This window comes from Poromitra crassiceps (genome assembly GCF_964638095.1).
Source record: "Poromitra crassiceps genome assembly, chromosome: 8".
Classification (NCBI taxonomy): Eukaryota; Metazoa; Chordata; class Actinopteri; order Beryciformes; family Melamphaidae; genus Poromitra; species Poromitra crassiceps.
This window is the reverse complement of record NC_139629.1, coordinates 14,030,788-14,049,565: the sequence shown is the minus strand read 5'-3', so window position 1 is coordinate 14,049,565 and position 18,778 is coordinate 14,030,788. Positions and strand designations below refer to the sequence as shown.

General features: G+C 43.8%; 2 protein-coding genes across 3 annotated transcripts; both read right to left on the bottom strand.

The window, feature by feature from the left end:
- Positions 1-5,589: 5,589 nt before the first annotated feature.
- On the bottom strand, positions 5,590-11,527 carry cetn3 (centrin 3). Of its 2 annotated transcripts, XR_014552951.1 has the most exons (6): positions 11,355-11,527; positions 10,821-10,956; positions 10,361-10,475; positions 7,381-7,572; positions 6,700-6,830; positions 5,590-5,881 (listed from the first exon to the last, which is right to left on the bottom strand). XR_014552951.1 is itself a non-coding variant. In XM_083641674.1 (5 exons), exons 1-5 carry the CDS (start codon positions 11,369-11,371, stop codon positions 6,787-6,789), a joined length of 504 nt encoding a protein of 167 aa, XP_083497800.1. In that variant the 5' UTR covers positions 11,372-11,527; the 3' UTR covers positions 5,590-6,786. The 2 variants fall into 2 exon arrangements, 1 of the variants encoding a protein (XP_083497800.1); XM_083641674.1 differs by having other exon boundaries at positions 5,590-6,830.
- Positions 11,528-13,921: 2,394 nt separating this feature from the next.
- On the bottom strand, positions 13,922-15,572 carry LOC310780480 (uncharacterized protein; the record flags this gene model as incomplete). The annotated part of the gene is made up of 2 exons (XM_083641058.1): positions 13,922-14,859; positions 15,563-15,572. 2 exons carry the CDS (start codon positions 15,570-15,572, stop codon positions 13,922-13,924), a joined length of 948 nt encoding a protein of 315 aa, XP_083497184.1.
- Between the last annotated feature and the right edge of the window lie 3,206 nt (positions 15,573-18,778).

The following is an 18,778-nucleotide window of genomic DNA, read 5'->3' as shown; positions in this document are numbered from 1 at the left end:
GCGTGGTGTGGCAGGGTGAGGAGTGTTGGGTAAGGTTTGCTACAGCGTGGTGTGGCAGGGTGAGGAGTGTTGGGTAAGGTTTGCTACAGCGTGGTGTGGCAGGGTGAGGAGTGTTGGGTAAGGTTTGCTACAGCATGGTGTGGCAGGGTGAGGAGTGTTGGGTAAGGTTTGCTACAGCATGGTGTGGCAGGGTGAGGAGTGTTGGGTAAGGTTTGCTACAGCGTGGTGTGGCTGGGTGAGGAGTGTTGGGTAAGGTTTGCTACAGCGTGGTGTGGCAGGGTGAGGAGTGTTGGGTAAGGTTTGCTACAGCGTGGTGTGGCAGGGTGAGGAGTGTTGGGTAAGGTTTGCTACAGCGTGGTGTGGCAGGGTGAGGAGTGTTGGGTAAGGTTTGCTACAGCGTGGTGTGGCAGGGTGAGGAGTGTTGGGTAAGGTTTGCTACAGCGTGGTGTGGCAGGGTGAGGAGTGTTGGGTAAGGTTTGCTACAGCGTGGTGTGGCTGGGTGAGGAGTGTTGGGTAAGGTTTGCTACAGCATGGTGTGGCAGGGTGAGGAGTGTTGGGTAAGGTTTGCTACAGCATGGTGTGGCAGGGTGAGGAGTGTTGGGTAAGGTTTGCTACAGCGTGGTGTGGCTGGGTGAGGAGTGTTGGGTAAGGTTTGCTACAGCGTGGTGTGGCAGGGTGAGGAGTGTTGGGTAAGGTTTGCTACAGCGTGGTGTGGCAGGGTGAGGAGTGTTGGGTAAGGTTTGCTACAGCGTGGTGTGGCAGGGTGAGGAGTGTTGGGTAAGGTTTGCTACAGCATGGTGTGGCAGGGTGAGGAGTGTTGGGTAAGGTTTGCTACAGCGTGGTGTGGCTGGGTGAGGAGTGTTGGGTAAGGTTTGCTACAGCGTGGTGTGGCAGGGTGAGGAGTGTTGGGTAAGGTTTGCTACAGCGTGGTGTGGCAGGGTGAGGAGTGTTGGGTAAGGTTTGCTACAGCGTGGTGTGGCAGGGTGAGGAGTGTTGGGTAAGGTTTGCTACAGCATGGCATGGCTGGGTGAGGTTGGGCTCTACAGCGGATAAGGTTACTGTGAAAGCCATGAGCGTGTGTAAACTAATCCATCCTCACCCAACTGCCAGGCATAGTCCACAATCCACAGCCTGTCTCGAGGCATTCCCTGTTCACGTCTGTGGCCAGTCCTCTGTTCACGTCTGTGTCCAGTCCTCTTGTCGACCTTCTCCGTCCGGGAAGTTGAAAGTTTCAACTTTTAACAAGTCTTGGGTGATGGCGTATGTGCGCGCGTGTTTATCGTGTATAGCAGTGGTTGTCAAGTGGGGTCCGGGGACCCCCATAGGTCCTTGAGGGGGTCCCCAGCAAAAAGGTGATTAATTTATTTTCACTATAATTCCATACACAAGTGACACAATGACAGAGTGTATGAGTATTTACAGTGTATTACTATATTACACTTTCTGTAATAAAACATCTAAAAGCAAAACTCTTATCAGATGGGGGACCATCAGATAAAATCTTATCAAATGGGGGTCCGTGGTCTAATTTGTGTCAGTTTGGGTCCTTGATGTGAAAAGGTTTGACAACCACTGATGTATAGTGCCCAAACATACGTATATGTAGGTCTGTAGGACAATTATAATGACCTGTATATAGCACTGAACAAAACTCAGTTACAAAGTGGTTTACATCCAAAATAAAAATGTCAACAACAATAAAGAAGAAAGACTAATAGAATACAATCGGAAATATTTACTGTAGCGTTCAAATCACTGATGAGCAAAGATGGGAGATGTTCTCCTGCTTTGGAAGGTGATCATTCTGCAGTGCCACTCCACTCACTGTGGCCATGGAGAGGCACGCACACTGAGGTCATTCTTCAGGGGGGTCAAGGTTCACGGCTCCCACCTGGACAATCCTGTCGCACCACCAGCTGAGACAGACCATAAACAAAAACTCAAAATCTTCTTTCTCTGCCATAACTGCTCCAGGAATCTTCAATCAGCATTTTCCGTATTCCCCACTTGACAAGTAGCAAAGAGAAGTTGACATAATGGCCAATCATCCAAATAATCAACTCATCAATGATTGATGAGTTGTATTTCCGATCCAGGAGCATCATCCATTGGGATAGCTGTTGGTAGGGCTCGATGATATGGATTAAAATCAAATATCATAATATTTCTGAACAAATACCTCGATATCGATTGTAGGGACCACTATTGGTCCATTCAGAAAATATTTACACAATCAGATTTTTGATCATCATCGATAATGTGGATATAGTGGGTAAAGGCAAATAATAGAACAGCTAGAACACTCTGGTAAGTTCAGAAAACGACATCTAGTCTCAAGTCACCTTAATGGCATTACGTAGCGGACCAAACGTGGCAGTAAACAGCCCCCCAGGCTTCCTTGCCCCACTCTGGGTCAGAGGTCAGAGGCTAAGTGTTATCACATGGTCGGCATAGCTCACCTAATGACTGACAGGTGGACACAAGAGCTGAACTCTGAACCCCCCCCCCCCCCCGCCATGCAAACCTGTGCGTATTAAGACCGATGGTTGGCTTCACACACACACACAGAATCAGCTGGAAGTCAACATCGCCTTATAATCCCGCGCATGGCTTTAGGTGTTCCCAGTTTTAGTGAATTTAGATTCAACAGCATGAAACCTCACGGAATTCTGTGGCTGTTTTCCTTTTCCTTCACGAATGACCTTATCCTGCTCTTACGACGACAAGCAAACTGTACCCCTTAGCTCCGCCTTCTCTTCAAGGGAAGCCTTTCAAAAGACAACTAATTGCCCTGTAATTGAGTGATCAGCTATTGGAGGACAATGGCGTATTGTAAAGGCATTTTGTTGACGAGCTTGTTAGTGCGTTTGTCACTCTGGCAGGGTGCTGGAGCGAAATCTCGGCCCTTTTGTCTCTGCATCATCAACCTATTCACACGCTGGATGTTCATTCATAGGACAGCTGACAAAGGAGTGTTGTGCCACCTTCTTCACTGCATTGCCTGCACGAGTTGCTTCTTCACTGCATTGCCTGCACGAGTTGCTTCTTCACTGCATTGCCTGCACGAGTTGCTTCTTCACTGCATTGCCTGCACGAGTTGCTTCTTCACTGCATTGCCTGCACGAGTTGCTTCTTCACTGCATTGCCTGCACGAGTTGCTTCTTCACTGCATTGCCTGCACGAGTTGCTTCTTCACTGCATTGCCTGCACGAGTTGCTTCTTCACTGCATTGCCTGCACGAGTTGCAATCCAGTGCAAAAGTAAATAGAATTCACACTTTCAAAAGCTACTCCAATGTAGAAACATCCGTAAATCTACCCCCCCCCCCCCCCCCATTACCTCCTCAGTGGTTCTCAAAGTGGGGTCCGGGGACACCCAGGGGTCCTTGAGGGTGTTGCAGGGGGTCCTCAGCAAAAAGGAGAATCATCCCCCCCCCCCACTATAATTCCATCCTTAAGTAACACAATGACATAATGTATGACTATTCTGGTTATGGGTTTCATATAGACGGTTTTAACTTGACAACAAAAACATTCTAAATTGAACCCCCGCTCACTTCCTGTTGCAGTGTTTGCTATGGACATAAAAGAAAAAAAAACATTCAAGTGCAGGACTGACCATTCCGTGAAAACCGTCTATACAGCTGAGCGGCGAAAACAAAAGTAACGATGTCGAGTGAATATTTCTGCAGTTTGCCGAATGCTGAGAAAAAGGAAGTGCTGTGGGGTTGCGCTCTGGTGAAAACCGTCTATACTTGCTGTAATAAAACATCTAAAAGCAAAACTCTTATCAGATGGGGGACCCTCAGACAAAATCTGATCAGATGGGGCTCCGTGGTCTAATTTGTGTCTGTTTAGGGTTCCTTTTGAGGTGAAAAAGTTTGAGAGCCACTCCATTAGCCCATCTAAATCAGGACCCTAAGCTAACCTATGCTATTACCCCTAACCATAGAGCAATCAGACCCTGGGTAGGGCCACCAGACGGATGTATTTTTAGAATTCTCATCAACACAGATGATTGCTGGCAATACAAAAGAGAGTGCACGAGAGAGAGTATGAAAAGTCCTACAGTAGGTTATGGCTATGTGGAAACCACAGGGGGGCGACTTTGAGGTTGTAACTGGGGAGGAACTGTGCCGGTTTATTTCTGGACCATGTGTTGCTCTGGTCCAGGGACTAACAGCTGAGCATGTGCCAGTGCAAGGGCAAGACATGTCGTCTACTCCTACAGCAATGGTCAGATGCAGGTCCCGATAATCAGCATCAACGCTGACCTTCAGAATGGAGCGCAGCAGACTGCGATGCAACGTCAGCAGTGTGTGCGCGTACACCAGTAGGACGGTGTCTTTCGTCCAGCGTGTGCGCGTACACAAGTAGGACGGTGTCTTTCGTCCTTATCTAATTACATCACTTTCATTTTGTCTCCCTCTGAAACGTCAGACCGCTAATTACATAGGGGGGCAAACCATGTTGAGTCCTCTACTCTGTCATCGTCTGATTGGCTGGAGTTATTACCAAAGCAAACTGGGTTAGCTCACCGCAGTCCTCTTCATCATGGGAGCAGCAGGCTGGGTCTGGGAGGACAGATGAGAAGTAAAACCACGCAGTGTTTTTCATCTAACCATCTCGGAACCACACAGTGTTTTTCATCTAACCATATCTCGGTACCACACAATGTTTTCATCTAACCATCTCAGAACCATAGGCCTTCATCCAAATCAATATGTATAGGTTTGAACGGGGCTAGATGACAGGGAGCCTTGTGGCATCTGCGTTTTGCGGTCAGTATTATGTATCTTCGCAGTGTGTCACAGTCGCCTTGATTAACTGCCTCTATTATTTCAATGCAACACACATTTCTTTTTACAGAGCCCTGTCAAATTCTATACCTTCAAGATGTTTGTGTGTGTGTGTGTGTGTGTGTGTGTGTGTGTGTGTGTGTGTGTGTGTGTGTGTGTGTGTGTGCGTGTGTGTGTTATTCCTGTGATTTCAAGAATCAGCTATTCCCGTAGGCATAGTGGGAAAGAATAGAATCAACATTAAAATATGTGCCTTCAAATTTTACAATTATTTAATGAACAGCAGCCCCCTTTTCCTATCTCTTTAAAGCCCAGAAATGTCAAGAGCTGAGCAGGGGAGGGTCCCTTTGATTGTTATTGGACAATTTGTTGTTTATGTCACATGTGGCAGTGAGGACTTTTGTAATTCGTGTCAATAAAGCAACTTGGCATTTGAATTCAATCAAGATTATGTGGAAACATTCAGTACAGCTCAGCTTCTACACAACCCGCCCCCCCCCCCCCCAACACCGCCCCAGAAAAAGGTGGAAAAAAAAAAAAAAAAAAAAAAGCATTCAGATTTGGGTTAATGACTGTATAATCATGTGTCTTGTAATAACAGCAGAGGAAATGTCGTCAGATTCATTGTCTGAGCAGCTACTTAGTTCTACAGTGCATTATGCTGAAAAGGAGTTGTGAGCGACACACGCCCTCTGGTGGAAAGCTATGGCACAGCAGAGCTATGACTCAGGACGTTGAGCAGAATCAAATTGGAAATAGCGAGCACAAACAGTAAATGACTAGAGTTAATATCCTGGTAAAGCGATTTATTTGTGTATAAAATAAATACCACATTCCAACTCTCCATAGTAAGTAAAATTCCACTGCAACCAATGTAAATAAAATGTACAAAATGTGCATTCTTTGGGGGAATGGAATGCATATCAGTCTCTTTCCTGCCTGCCAAACAATATACAGACAGGATCACAGACTCAACTTTCGAAAAATGAAGATTCAATATTTTCCTACAGTCAACGGGATGTGAACGGAAGACTGACGGCGAGAGTCACCAACAACCTCAAACTCATCAAAGCTTGAGATGACCTTATAATAAAACAACAAAACAACATAAGTCTACAGACACAATAAATAACATAAAGCAAGTTTGATTGAAAGACCACTGTGATCTTCACAGCATTACTAGGATTCAAAAGAGTTGGCCCAGACGCTGAACTTTTCATTCAGTCCAATCATTTTATCAAAGTAATTGGTCAAATATCAACTATGGGGCCAATAAATCATTTCAGTCCACTTAAAGCAGCTACGAGCAAGATTTTCGATTGTTATTAAACAGTCTAAATGTAACATCGATGCCTCACATCTTACATCTAATAGTAGACGAGACCAACGCCGAGTAGTCTCGCTTGAACGCCGAGTGAATCGGCCAGTGTTGTCTTGATGATTAGTCTGTCTGCGGCCGGGGCAGATCAGGAAGTGAAATGAAACGGTTTGCGGCAGCCACTTCGGCCATAACCCCAAAATAACAAAATTACTTCCAAACAAACTGTTAGAATATAACGAGAGATGTTCGCGAGAGTAGCAAGCCCCTGGATGTAGCGAGCATGGCTTTCTTCTTGTTTATGGTATGTTGCTAGGCAGAGCGAAACGGTTGAAGGCAGGCAGCTGCCGTAAACCGTTTCGTTTCACTTCCTGGTCTATCCGGCCCGCCGGAAGACAGCTCTATAATCATCAAGAGAGCAATCTCCGATTCACACGGCTTTGGTCTCAGCTACTATTATAGGTAAGATGTGATGCATCAATATTACATTTAGACTGTTTAATAACAATCGAAAATCTTGCTCGTAGCTGCTTTAAGCTGCATGTGAGAGGAAGTTGTTCATCCGTGTTCTTAACATGTTCACCTTCATCCAGCTGCTGACAGATGCTCGTGGCTCAGCTTCTCACGCGTACGTATGGAAGCCCATCCATCACAAAACACAGTCTTTCAATCACGAGTCTCCAGTCATGATGGCGAGGAACTCCGCTTGATTTACTGAAAAACAAGTGAATTAAGTTCAGTGAGAAAACAATGTGCTCGTTTGAAACGTGGTTAAAGAAAGTGCCACTGAAAAAAACAAGTTGTGTTTTTCAAGGAAACTAAAAAGAGTCTATTTCCCTACTTTTGAGATGAGCTGCTAGTTGATAGCCTTGACTTCCAGCAGTTGAGCTAATATAACCCTTCCCATTGCAGGAGGTTCACATGACGGCTCATGCACAACTATTTTTCAAAAACAACCAGCTGCCTGGAGTGAAGATTTGCTCTGAATAACGCCATCTTTTCCATGCTGCTACAAAGTGTGCTGGCAACCTCGGGGTGTGTTATATGGACTAACAAACATCACCTGTTTCAACTGACGTGAGGGTGACGCGTCACGCGATAATGACTGATATTTTTAATGAACGTCATGTCATTATTGTGAATATATAAAAAAAATATATATTACAAAGTATTTACAGAGTGTCCACACACAAAGCGATCAAGCGCTCTGAAACGTCACTGTCAGGCACAAGGCAGAATCTACGTAGACATACTCGTCACTTACTCTCGCCATCTCCGTCAGTGTCAAACTCGTCAATCATGCTGCGGAGCTCCTCATCGGTGATGTTCTCTCCAAGTTCTCGAGCTACTCGTCTCAGGTTCCTCAGACTGATCTTGCCGGATTCATCGTCATCAAATAGCTTAAAGGCCTTCACGATCTCCTCTTTTGGGTCTCGCTCCAGTAGGCGCTCTGTAACTGGAAGTGGATAGATAGACAATACAATGCACACACAGTCACGGTCATGTCCTGAAAAACGTTTTTTTTTTTTTTGAGGATCCAACCATAGCATGATGCCATACGCTGGCAAAGAAATGACATTGCAGGCAATGAAGAGAACATTGTGTTTGCCTTCAGATAGTGGAGAATAAATTAACTAAGGCTGTCCCGAATACCATATTTAGAGCGTCGATGCTTCGGGGAGATAAAATCGATGATAATCGAAGCTTCGACGCTGGTCTCCGGGGGAAGGGGGGTTCAAAGAAAAGAAAAAAAAATCCGGTTCTTGCACGTTCTCGGCTGTGGGGATCCCGCTGAGGAACAAACATGTTGTAGAGAGCACTCTCAGCTCAGCATCGTCTGCTACGCGGCCCATAATAAACTTCCTTCCAGGCTTCTCCTGACAAAACGCTCCTCATCTGCTCCTCAACTGCTCCGAGTCCGACGTGCGGGTATTATTATTTGCGACGAAATGTTGTGAATTTATTCAGGTGAGATCAGTGTTAACGTTAGCGGATTTCCCTCTGCTCTCTGAGCTGATCGTCTGACACCAGGCCAGACATAAAACCACTCAGAAATCCTCCTATTTTAGGATGTGACTGTCACCTGTCCTACAGGATGCCTAGTTTACATAAGTGACCCACGTTATACAAACAAACACGTTCCACTTGTTGATAATCCTAATATGACGTGCGCTCAGGCTGCAGGTACACAACGTTACGTTTACATTTCATTTCCAATTTGCAGAGTTTAACGGTACAGAGTGCACATTGTTGGGTCTCGGTCTAAAATACTCCCATGAAAGACTCATCGTGGACGATGTTTCGCAGCTTGTCCTGTCCTTGTCGCTTGGGAGTTGGGAATAACAAATCCGTGATAGACAGAGCCATTGTGAGTTCACGTGAACGAAACTAGAGACTGTCTCACGAAGCTACACCTCACATGAGTTGGCTGTGCATATGGAGAGACAAAGAGAGAGAAGAGGGGGGGACAATAACGACAAAGCATCGATAAAGACACTGCATGAAATAGGCCACGCCCATCACGGGGGAAAAGCTCCGTTAATTTCCACACACCAGCGTCATTTTCCTTGAATTAAACATAGCTAAAAGCTGTTGTGTGATGGGCTGCGCAGACAACAAATGTAAAAAATCGCCAGTTAAAGTTTTTTTGTACTCCTGAGCAAAACAAGGAAGCCATTGAGAATTGGCGAGAAGAAAAATGTGGATCTAGCTGTCAAGAAGTAAGTTGGAGTGTTCATCTTCCGTATATACGATCTTTTTGTGCAACACGCAACCATGCACGTGACATAGGAGAACGCCAGGATTGGAGGGGGGGTTTCCGTTTTCCCCCGTCTTGGGCGTGGTTTCTGAATGATGACGCGTTACGCAGTGTCTCTATGGCAACAATTGAAGCTTTGGGGTCAGCCCTAAAATTAACAATGTTCCATTGTTACAACTTTAGCTAATGTCAACGCCAATTATATCAGCTTGCCCATTCTAAAAGATTGGTTAGCCAATAGCTACCAACTAAGATAAATACCTCAAATTATGTTTTGTATGCTACTTCAAACGATTACTTGTGCTGCTTTTTCAGTTAGCTGTTGTTGGCCTACATAAGGACCAATACAACACAATATATATCAGCTGAATTGAGTTCATTTCCCTTGCATTTTAAGAAAAAGTGACAACTTTAAAAAATAAAATACAACAGCATTTTTCCAGAGCTAGACTGAGGCTCTGAAACACACAATACTGGCTCAGGGTTGGCTCAGAGGTCCACATCATTGACAATACTGCTGCGGACCGCGGTGGGGGGTGGATTGGATAGGAAAGGCATAGCACATTTGGATACAGTATCAAATACACAGGGTGTATTTTCCTCGCATGAAGATGATATGAAAACATGAACTCCCCGATGTGTCTCCCACACACCGCACAGCCTGTGTTTATTCCTCTCTCTCATGTCTGTGAGACGCTCCGTTTCTTCAAATCGATAGCCTACATATCATTGTGGATGTTTTGGCCACGAGATAGAAATTAGTTTTAAACACTTTATGATTTCACTTTGTCGTCTTTTTTACTACACAAAAGAGGTGTGCTTTGTAAACTGACGTGCAAATTAACCGGTGATGGAAAAAAGCACAATGTTTTATCATCCTCTCCTCGCTCCTGTCTTTTTACTTTCACTTTGATGCTGCCGCCACCTCTAGGTCTCTCTCTGTGGGGGGGGGGGGGGGGGGGGGGTGTCTCTGTGTGTGTGTGTGTGTGTGTGTGTGTGTGTGTGTGTGTGTGTGTGTGTGTGTGTGTGTGTGTGGAGAGAGTGAGCGAGAGCTCACTCTCTCTCTCACTTTTTCTCTCCCTACTGAATGATATACAGTAACAGCAGCAAATGTTTTGCAGACCGGCACCGGTCCAAGGCCCAGTGGTTGGGAACCTGCTCTAGGCCTCCAAACACAAGGCAACAGCACGAAGTTCAGAGTGGGAGACTGACAGACAGTTCTGTACACTTCTGTTGTGACTGATTTGTGTCTTGCTGTATATACAGCTGTGCAAGTTATTTAGTTTGTGTACAGTCATGAGATATGTTTTGATTGTGGTAGATTTGAGTTATGTACTTTGTGTACGGTCATGAGATATGTTTTGATTGTGGACAGATTTGAGCTGATTTGCAATTAAGCTGTAAAGAGAGCTGCATATACAAACTGTACATCCTTCCCATAAGCCGGCTACCAACTTCACAATGAACATTTCTGCAAGACACTTACCTACTTCGCTGAAGTCATCAAATGTTATTTTGCCATTTCCTTCCCTGTCATAGTCCTTGAGAATCTTCAGAACATCCACTTTCTTCACTTCAAAGCCAAGTGCACGCATTGCCACCTATAATAACAGTATTTAATTTTTGGCATATTTTATCCTTTTTGGACATATGTACATTTCATTCATATCCATTGATTGGATACATTTTAGAATGCCCCCATGTTTATCTGTGATTTAGGTGATTGCTGGGTAGTTAAGCTAGCTGACAAAACACAGATATTTAAGCTATGTGCTGTGAGCAATTACTGATAATGCATGAAATTAAAACTATTTTAACCACACATTTCGCTATAAATATAGCATGAGATAACTTGCACACACAACAGCCAGTTTGGACTGTTATTTAATTTGATTTGAATTACTTGAGATTTGATTACTGGATCACACTGGTGGTCGGTGGTTTACCTTAAGTTCATGGTAGTCAATTTCTTTATCTTTATCAGTGTCAAACAACTCAAACGCCTCTTTGATTTCATGTTTCTGCTCCTCTGTGAGCTCTCTCCTCTTCTTACGCTTGCTTTTGTCTGCCGCAAATTCCGTCCTGGAAAGATTAGGCACATACTTAAAGTTACATACAGTTTACTAGTTACATTTTCACATGCACTTTAGCGTTAGACAAATCAAGTGTGCTGTCATTGCTGCACAGTCAGTGTCGTCTGTCTGTCTCTATCTAACGCTAGATAGTAAAAGTTTTCAGTGCACCTATAACGTGTAAATTACGCCAAATGACAGTTTTGCTGTAGCTATAACAACCCAGTTAACCTTAGCAAGCTCCACAACAAGTGGACACAAGCTGTGAACGCAGTTAACGTTAGCTAACTGTATAGCTAAACGTTAACAGTCAATGGCTAGACTTCATTTGCGTTCACCACCGTTCAAACGAGAGAAAAACAAATGTACCGGGAAATGTATTTGCGTAGCTGATACGCATGAGTTTACCTGAGAGAGAGACTCATTTTGACTGACTTGACTTTACAGTTTTAAGCACAAAAGCCCTCTTCTTCACCACCACGGACTACACAACAACAACAAATCAGTTTATCCGCGGCCGCGCTCACAGCAGCTTCCTATTGGTCACCCAGCATCAGTAAAATCTTCTCTGATTGGTCTTTTTCTTCTTCTTCTTCCTCCCCCTCTTCTCCCTCCGCCTCTTCTTCCTCCTCCTCCTCCTCCTCCTCCTCTTCCTCCTCCTCTTCTTCTTCTTCTTCTTCTTCTTCTTCTTCTTCTTCTTCTTCTTCTTCTTCTTCTTCTTCTTCCTCTTCTTCGTTGTATGGCGGTTGGCATCCCAGTGTTGCATTACCGCCAACTACTGGATTGAGACAGAATTATTTAATTATAGTAGGCTATGATGTGAGAAGAAGCAGCTGGCCCCCCAGGTAGCTATTTTCACATTATCTAATCTGGCCCCCATTCAAAAAAGTGAGGACACCCCTGGTGTAAGTTATAGTCCTATCATAATCAGTAGTCTATTTGAAGAGGGATGTGAGATGATGCAATCCACCTTGAAAAAAAAAAAAAAAGTAAAAAAAAAACATCCCCTTTGTAACACTGCCACGCCCCTTTCATCCCTCTATATCACACAAATATATCATTTGATCAAGAAATCTGTGAAGCACTTATTATTGAAAAAGGCTGACACTAAACCGAGGAGGTTTTATGGATGCAAAAAATGAAAATGTATTTACATAAGGCACTACAACGTGAAAACAAATATGTGAAAGTTCCCCTCCTCAGACCATCATCAGTGCTGGGAAAACTACTTCCATATGTATTACTCATGTTCACACCTTTCTTCATGTTCTATTATGATCTTATTCTTATTATCTGATCCTTCTTTATATTATCTTATTCCTTCTCCTCGTCCTACTTCTTCGACTCCTATCACCAGTATAGCCTACTTTGACTCTACTTCCAACTACCTATACACTGAAATTGAGTCTCTTGAACTTACTGAATAGAAATGAACTAACAGAAAAACTTAGTTTCATAGAGGAAGTTGCATTAAGATTCTAGTAAAAACACCTTGATGCACAAGCTATGCAAACTTGCAAACCCTTTCTAGTGCACAACATGAGCGAAAAATGACCCCTATTAATTTCCTGTGTTATTTCATTTTATCATTTAATATTACAGGTATTCATTAATTCTTGTTTTGGATTACCACAAATCATTATTTTTTATTTTGCTTTTCTTACTTTATGGACAAACACCGTTTTCATATTGCTACACAAATGGGTCAGAAATTACCCATATATTCACTTTTTTTATCCTTTATCCAGGAAGATTGAGTCCTGCTCTTCCAGGGAGTCCTGGTCAACTATGGAATTTGACAGGAACTTCTATGTTCAAACATTATGTGGCATACACTTATCTTTCACAAGATATCAAATATTTTCTTTGGTAAAACAATTGTAAAATAAGACATGCATCAGATGTGCAAAACCAGTCATGTTGAGTTGTGAAATGTGTGGCAGGTGAATAGTTGTCCGCAGTAAACATTACATTACATTACATTACTTCATTTGGCAGATGCTTTTATCCAAAGCGACTTACAACATCACATTTTGTCAACAGTAGAGAAATCAACTATGCAACACAATCTATGACAGCTACCACTCTTGAAGGAATAAAGTATCACTTGTAGAAAGTAGTTTGAGAAGGAATAAGTAACATTAGTTGGATTTTTTTTCTTTTTCTTTTTTTGAGAAGAGAGAGAAAGATGTTAGTTCAAGAAGGGCCCAGGTGGCGCCTGAAAAGGTGTGTTGTTAGTCTTTGCCAAAAGATGGGCAGTGATTGGGCCGTCCAAGGGGGGAGCTCGTTCCACCATTGTGGCGCCAGGGACGAGAAGAGTCGCGATCGGGATGAGCGACTTTTGAGCTCACGTAGCGGTGGAGGAGCGAGGTGACCTGCAAAGGTGGAGGAGCGGAGGGAGTGGTGTGAGGTTTAGAACCTGACCATAGATTGTAGATCTGTCTGAAGCTGTCTGGTGTACTGCCCTGTAGCCCAAAACCAGTGTGTTGAATTTGATGAGTGCCGAGATGGGGAGTCAGTGAAGGCCCGGGAGAGGGGAGTGACATGAGAGAATTTAGGTTGGTTGAACACCAGACGGGCTGCAGTGTTCTGAATGAGCTGTAGCCTGTAGCAGTCGGACGGCAGAGGCAGGTAGGCTGGCCAGAAGAACGTTGTAGTAGTCCAGGCGGGAGATGACGAGTGACTGGACCAGGAGTTGTGTTGCTTCCCTCGTGAGCAACGGACAGATTTTGCGGATGTTGTACCGGGAAGAACCTACAGGAGCGGGCGCTCGCTGCGATGCAGGCCGAGCTGGACAACTGGTTGTTCCTACAACTACTATCAAAAGTTTCTATTCCTTTTAACCCATGTTGTGCATCAAAGGGTTAACAGTACAAATGTAGGTATACAGACAGATGCTATTAGCATGAAACTTTAGGAATTTTCTGCTCACTGGAGCTATAAAAGCAGCTTAGGACAACGTAAAAAGAAACATGTTAAGACATCAAAAATCCTGCTTTTTGTAAAGCATCGTCAACCTTTGAAACCAGGTCAAAGTCCCAGAGCCTCTTGTCGACATACAGCTGCTCTTTAGTGAGGTCCCCCTGTAAAGGCGCTCTGACATGCACCATCCTACACAGAGTAGGGTCCACAGTGACTGGCCACGCCCATGTTGTCGACCTCAGGACACTGTGGACCGACGTCTGCTCTACCTCTCTAGGGTTGATGATCAGCTTGGAAGGGTTGAAGACATCGTTTTCAGGTTCTCTGTATATGTGCTCCAGGATGTTTATCCCCGGGATGCTTTGCCACTGCGACAGCTTGAATCTGCCACTGTCATCAAACTGGGTTTTGGGGAAGATATGATTCATGACGACAAAAACGGCAGCTCTCGGGTGCCTCTCTTCCAGATGTTCCATCATTAGCTGCAGATTGGCGTGTTTGTAAGGCATGATGATTTCGTCGATGTCATTCAGCAGCAAATACTTAGACCGGTACATGTTTCTGTAGATGTATTCGTTCAGCGTGGCAATCTGCCCATAGTAATGGAGATCCCCTGGATCTTCTAGGATTTTCCAGCCTTTGGACGGGGTGAGGAAGCGGTCAATGGGCCACTGAACTATCTCCAGTATGCCCTCGTCCTTGTAGTTCAGCAGCACACGCTCCAGCTGTGGGCCACAGCTGGTGTTGCAGATCACCACTCTCTGCACACCCAGTAGCTTGTACATCTCCATGCTTTGGACAAACTGAAGCACATTGTTGTAGCCTCCAAAGAGGCTAGAGACGCATACAGTGAAGGTGTAAGGGAACGATGCCATGCTCTCTTTGTTTCGAATGGGCAGGAACCTCTGGCGCTGGTTTTCCAAGATGTCAGCGTGTGTTGAGATAGTGACATGCGTGGCGTTCCTCAGAGGCTGACTCCTGCACAGCACGTCTGTGGTCGCAAAGGGGAAGTCAAAATGATCACTGTGTATATCAATATCTGCCACATATCCTTTGGAGCAGCTATGACGACAACAGAAAATGCAGTAAAGTGGTTGGAGTTGATCTCTCTCCACGATGCCAATGATCCATGAGTCATGCCATCAAACCTGTGGTCTTTGTAGGCAGAAACCATCAAATGATTGGTGTTTATAATTGGTGTTATGGTTTGCTCGCTTAAAAGTCCTGAGCATGGTGTTATGGAGGTGTCTAGATGGCCATGTAATATGTATATGAATGAAGCAGCGGAAAGTGTCATTACAACAAATATCCTTTTCCACGTCTTCATTAGAATCCACCTCAAGTAATTCAACACCTATGTAATCATGGGAGGGGGGGGGGGGGGGGGAGAAAAAAAGAATTTGATTCCAGTGTGTGATGTCACCAATTCCATTAACTCTAATTATGAAACACCTTCAATTAATCTCTGCGAGATGTTTTAAGACATTTATGTTGAAGCACTTTCTAACTAAACTGGATATAATAAATCGAGACAGCATTACACATAAATCTCATGTGAATACATCAGAGCCTGAGTGCTCTCAGCCATTCTCAACAATAACTAGCCATGTCATTACATGTATATTGTCCACAGTTGTTACGCCTATACAACAGAATCAGCAATGCTATAGTGAGTGACTGCTTCAATATTGTACTCGCCTTCATTGATCCTTACGTCCTGATGTATTTGCAGTCAGAGCAGAGAAGCAACGTCTTTGATTCAGATTCAGACAACTGCGGAAGTGAAACAGGACACCGATGTGGGCCGCTCACTGCTGCAGACCATTAGCTAATGTTATAAACCACTGATGACACCAGTCCCACTGATGACATCATCAGTGATGTCATAAACCACTGATGACATCATCAGTGATGTCATAAACCACTGATGACATCAGTCCCACTGATGGCATCGTCGGTGATGTCATCAGTCCCACTGATGACATCATCAGTGATGTCATAAACCACGGTGACATGAGGGGAAACATGGTTTGCCACCAGAGCGAGTACAGATACACAAACAGGAAACAGTAACATACAGCACAATAACAATAACACAGTAAAAAGAGAGCCTCACAATGCAGAGCTAGCAGTGTTCATTAAAGAATTTTACAGCAGCAGGAACAAAAGATCTTCTAAATCGCTCAGTAGAGCACCGAGGCATCAAAAGCCTATCACTAAACGAACTACGCAAAGCATCAAAAACACGATTTCACGATTTAAAAACACGATTTCAGACGGCAGCCCGTCTTTATTGTCACACGAACACACTACAACACATGCATGGGCCACTACACACACTCATGCTGACGGTGGCCGGTGAAATATGTCCTCTGCATTTGACCCATCCAGGCTTGTCCTTTCCTCCAAGGGGCAGGCCAGGAGCAGTGGTCGCTATTTCTTTCCAGCGCCCAGGGACCTTCATTGGACCATCATTGGACCAACTTCAGATGTTGTCGTCACTGGTCGGATGACGATCTTCTGCATGTTTTTAGTGGGGGGTTATGTACGGAGGAACCCCCTGGGGGGTACGGGGAGAACATGCAAACTCCACACAGAAAGGCCCTTTCGACGAGATAGCCCACCTGGGCAGTGGGCACTGAAGATATGGGGGGTCACAACTCCAGCGCCCACAGCGTCCCAGGTGAGAATCGAACCCAGGACCTTCGAGCTGTGAGGCGACAGCGCTTACCACTGCACCACCGTACCTATACATACCTATACATTACCTATACATTATACAAAGGATGGCCTTCAAAAGAAAGAATAGAGTTCAGTTTTCTCCTTGTTATCTTGGCTATAGTGATCTCCAAGGAATCAGGGGGAAGGCCAATCACTGAGCCAGCCTTTTTAATCATTTTGTTTATCCTAACTCTTGATTTAAGGACTAATATGGCAATGAAAAATCCTTAGAGTACAATTGTATGTGATTTTTTTTTAATAACCCATACCGTAATTAAATAAATTATGTTTGAATATATATCATGGACTGTATATATCTCTATATATATATATCTATATAATATATATATAGAGAGAGATATAGAGATATATAGATATAGCCTATAGATATACTGTAGATAGATTCTGACATGCAAAACGGATGAGAGAAGTACAGCCAGAGGGCGCCATAGCCTGTGGAAACCCTGTGCAGTGCTCCACCTCTCCTATTGTTGCCTCTCAACAAGTGTCACACACTCTCAGTGACACGCACGCACGCACACACACACACACACACACACGCACACGCACACGCACACGCACGCACACGCACACACACACACACACACACACACACACACACACACACACACACACACACACACACACACACACACACACACACACTCTCTCTCTCCAGTCTAAAGCCTATTGGAGAGGACAAACGGACTGAAAGCATTTCTTACGGTGCAGGTCCACTGATTGGCCTGATGGGGGTGCTATAATTAAAGGTAAAAACTTGAAACTCCAAACATGACATCCCGCAAATGTATCTAAATTAGTGATACTCAACCTGAGGCTCTAGGCTAGAGCCACATGCGGCTCCTTTATGGGAAGTTGTGGCTCTTTTAAGTCATACTTTAAATAAATAAATAAATAAATAAATAAATAAATAAATAAATAAATAAATAAATAAATAAATAAATAAATAAATAAATAAATAAATAAATAAATAAATAAATAAATAAATAAATAAATAAATGGCAAGGTTGAGTACCACTGAAAAATAAATCACACTACTGGTCTGAATGATGACACTCAGAGAGATGACACTTTCTATGTCCACTTTGTAAAGGTATAACTGATGTGGTTTAAACTTGGACTGATGGCACATGTTAATTGGCTAGGGATGCTTCCATCATTGATGGGGTGTTCATTAGATTTGACAATTGGTTGCAAATAAGCATGTCTAAGTCAATATCATCACGTGGATATCATCACAGTGGATATCACAGTGGATATCATCACAGTGGATATCACAGTGGATATCATCACAGTGGATATCATCACACTGGATATCATCACAGTGGATATCATCACACTGGATATCATCACAGTGGATATCGTCACAGTGGATATCACAGTGGATATCATCACAGTGGATATCGTCACAGTGGGTATCACAGTGGATATCATCACAGTGGATATCGTCACAGTGGATATCACAGTGGATATCATCACAGTGGATATCATCACAGTGGATATCATCACACTGGATATCATCACAGTGGATATCGTCACAGTGGATATCACAGTGGATATCATCACAGTGGATATCGTCACAGTGGATATCACAGTGGATATCATCACAGTGGATATCATCACAGTGGATATCATCACACTGGATATCATCACAGTGGATATCATCACAGTGGATATCGGATATCATCACACTGGATATCGTCACAGTGGATATCACAGTGGATATCATCACAGTGGATATCGTCACAGTGGATATCACAGTGGATATCATCACAGTGGATATCATCACAGTGGATATCATCACAGTGGATATCATCACAGTGGATATCATCACAGTGGATATCATCACAGTGGATATCATCACAGTGGATATCATCACAGTGGATATCATCACAGTGGATATCATCACAGTGGATATCATCAGCAGTGGATAACCATTAGGGGTGTCACGATACACTCAGTTCACGATACGATACGTATCACGATACTGGGTTCACGATAACGATACGATACGATACGATTTTAACAATATTTTTTTTAACTTGAATAATGACAATATATGACTGGAAAAGTAGTATTTTATTTGAAATGCACAAATACAAAACATGCTGTTGTGGGAAATTGTTATTACAATAACAACTAGAAAAAACATGAGATTGGAGATAAGG

What these genes read in the sequence shown, in the direction of transcription:
- cetn3 (XM_083641674.1), bottom strand. An exon ending in TTGACTACCATGAACTTAAG is followed by an intron (nt 10,476 to 10,820) that starts GTAAACCACCGA and finishes CTGTTATTATAG; the next exon opens with GTGGCAATGCGTGCACTTGG. An exon ending in TGATGACTTCAGCGAAGTAG is followed by an intron (nt 7,573 to 10,360) that starts GTAAGTGTCTTG and finishes ATCCACTTCCAG; the next exon opens with TTACAGAGCGCCTACTGGAG.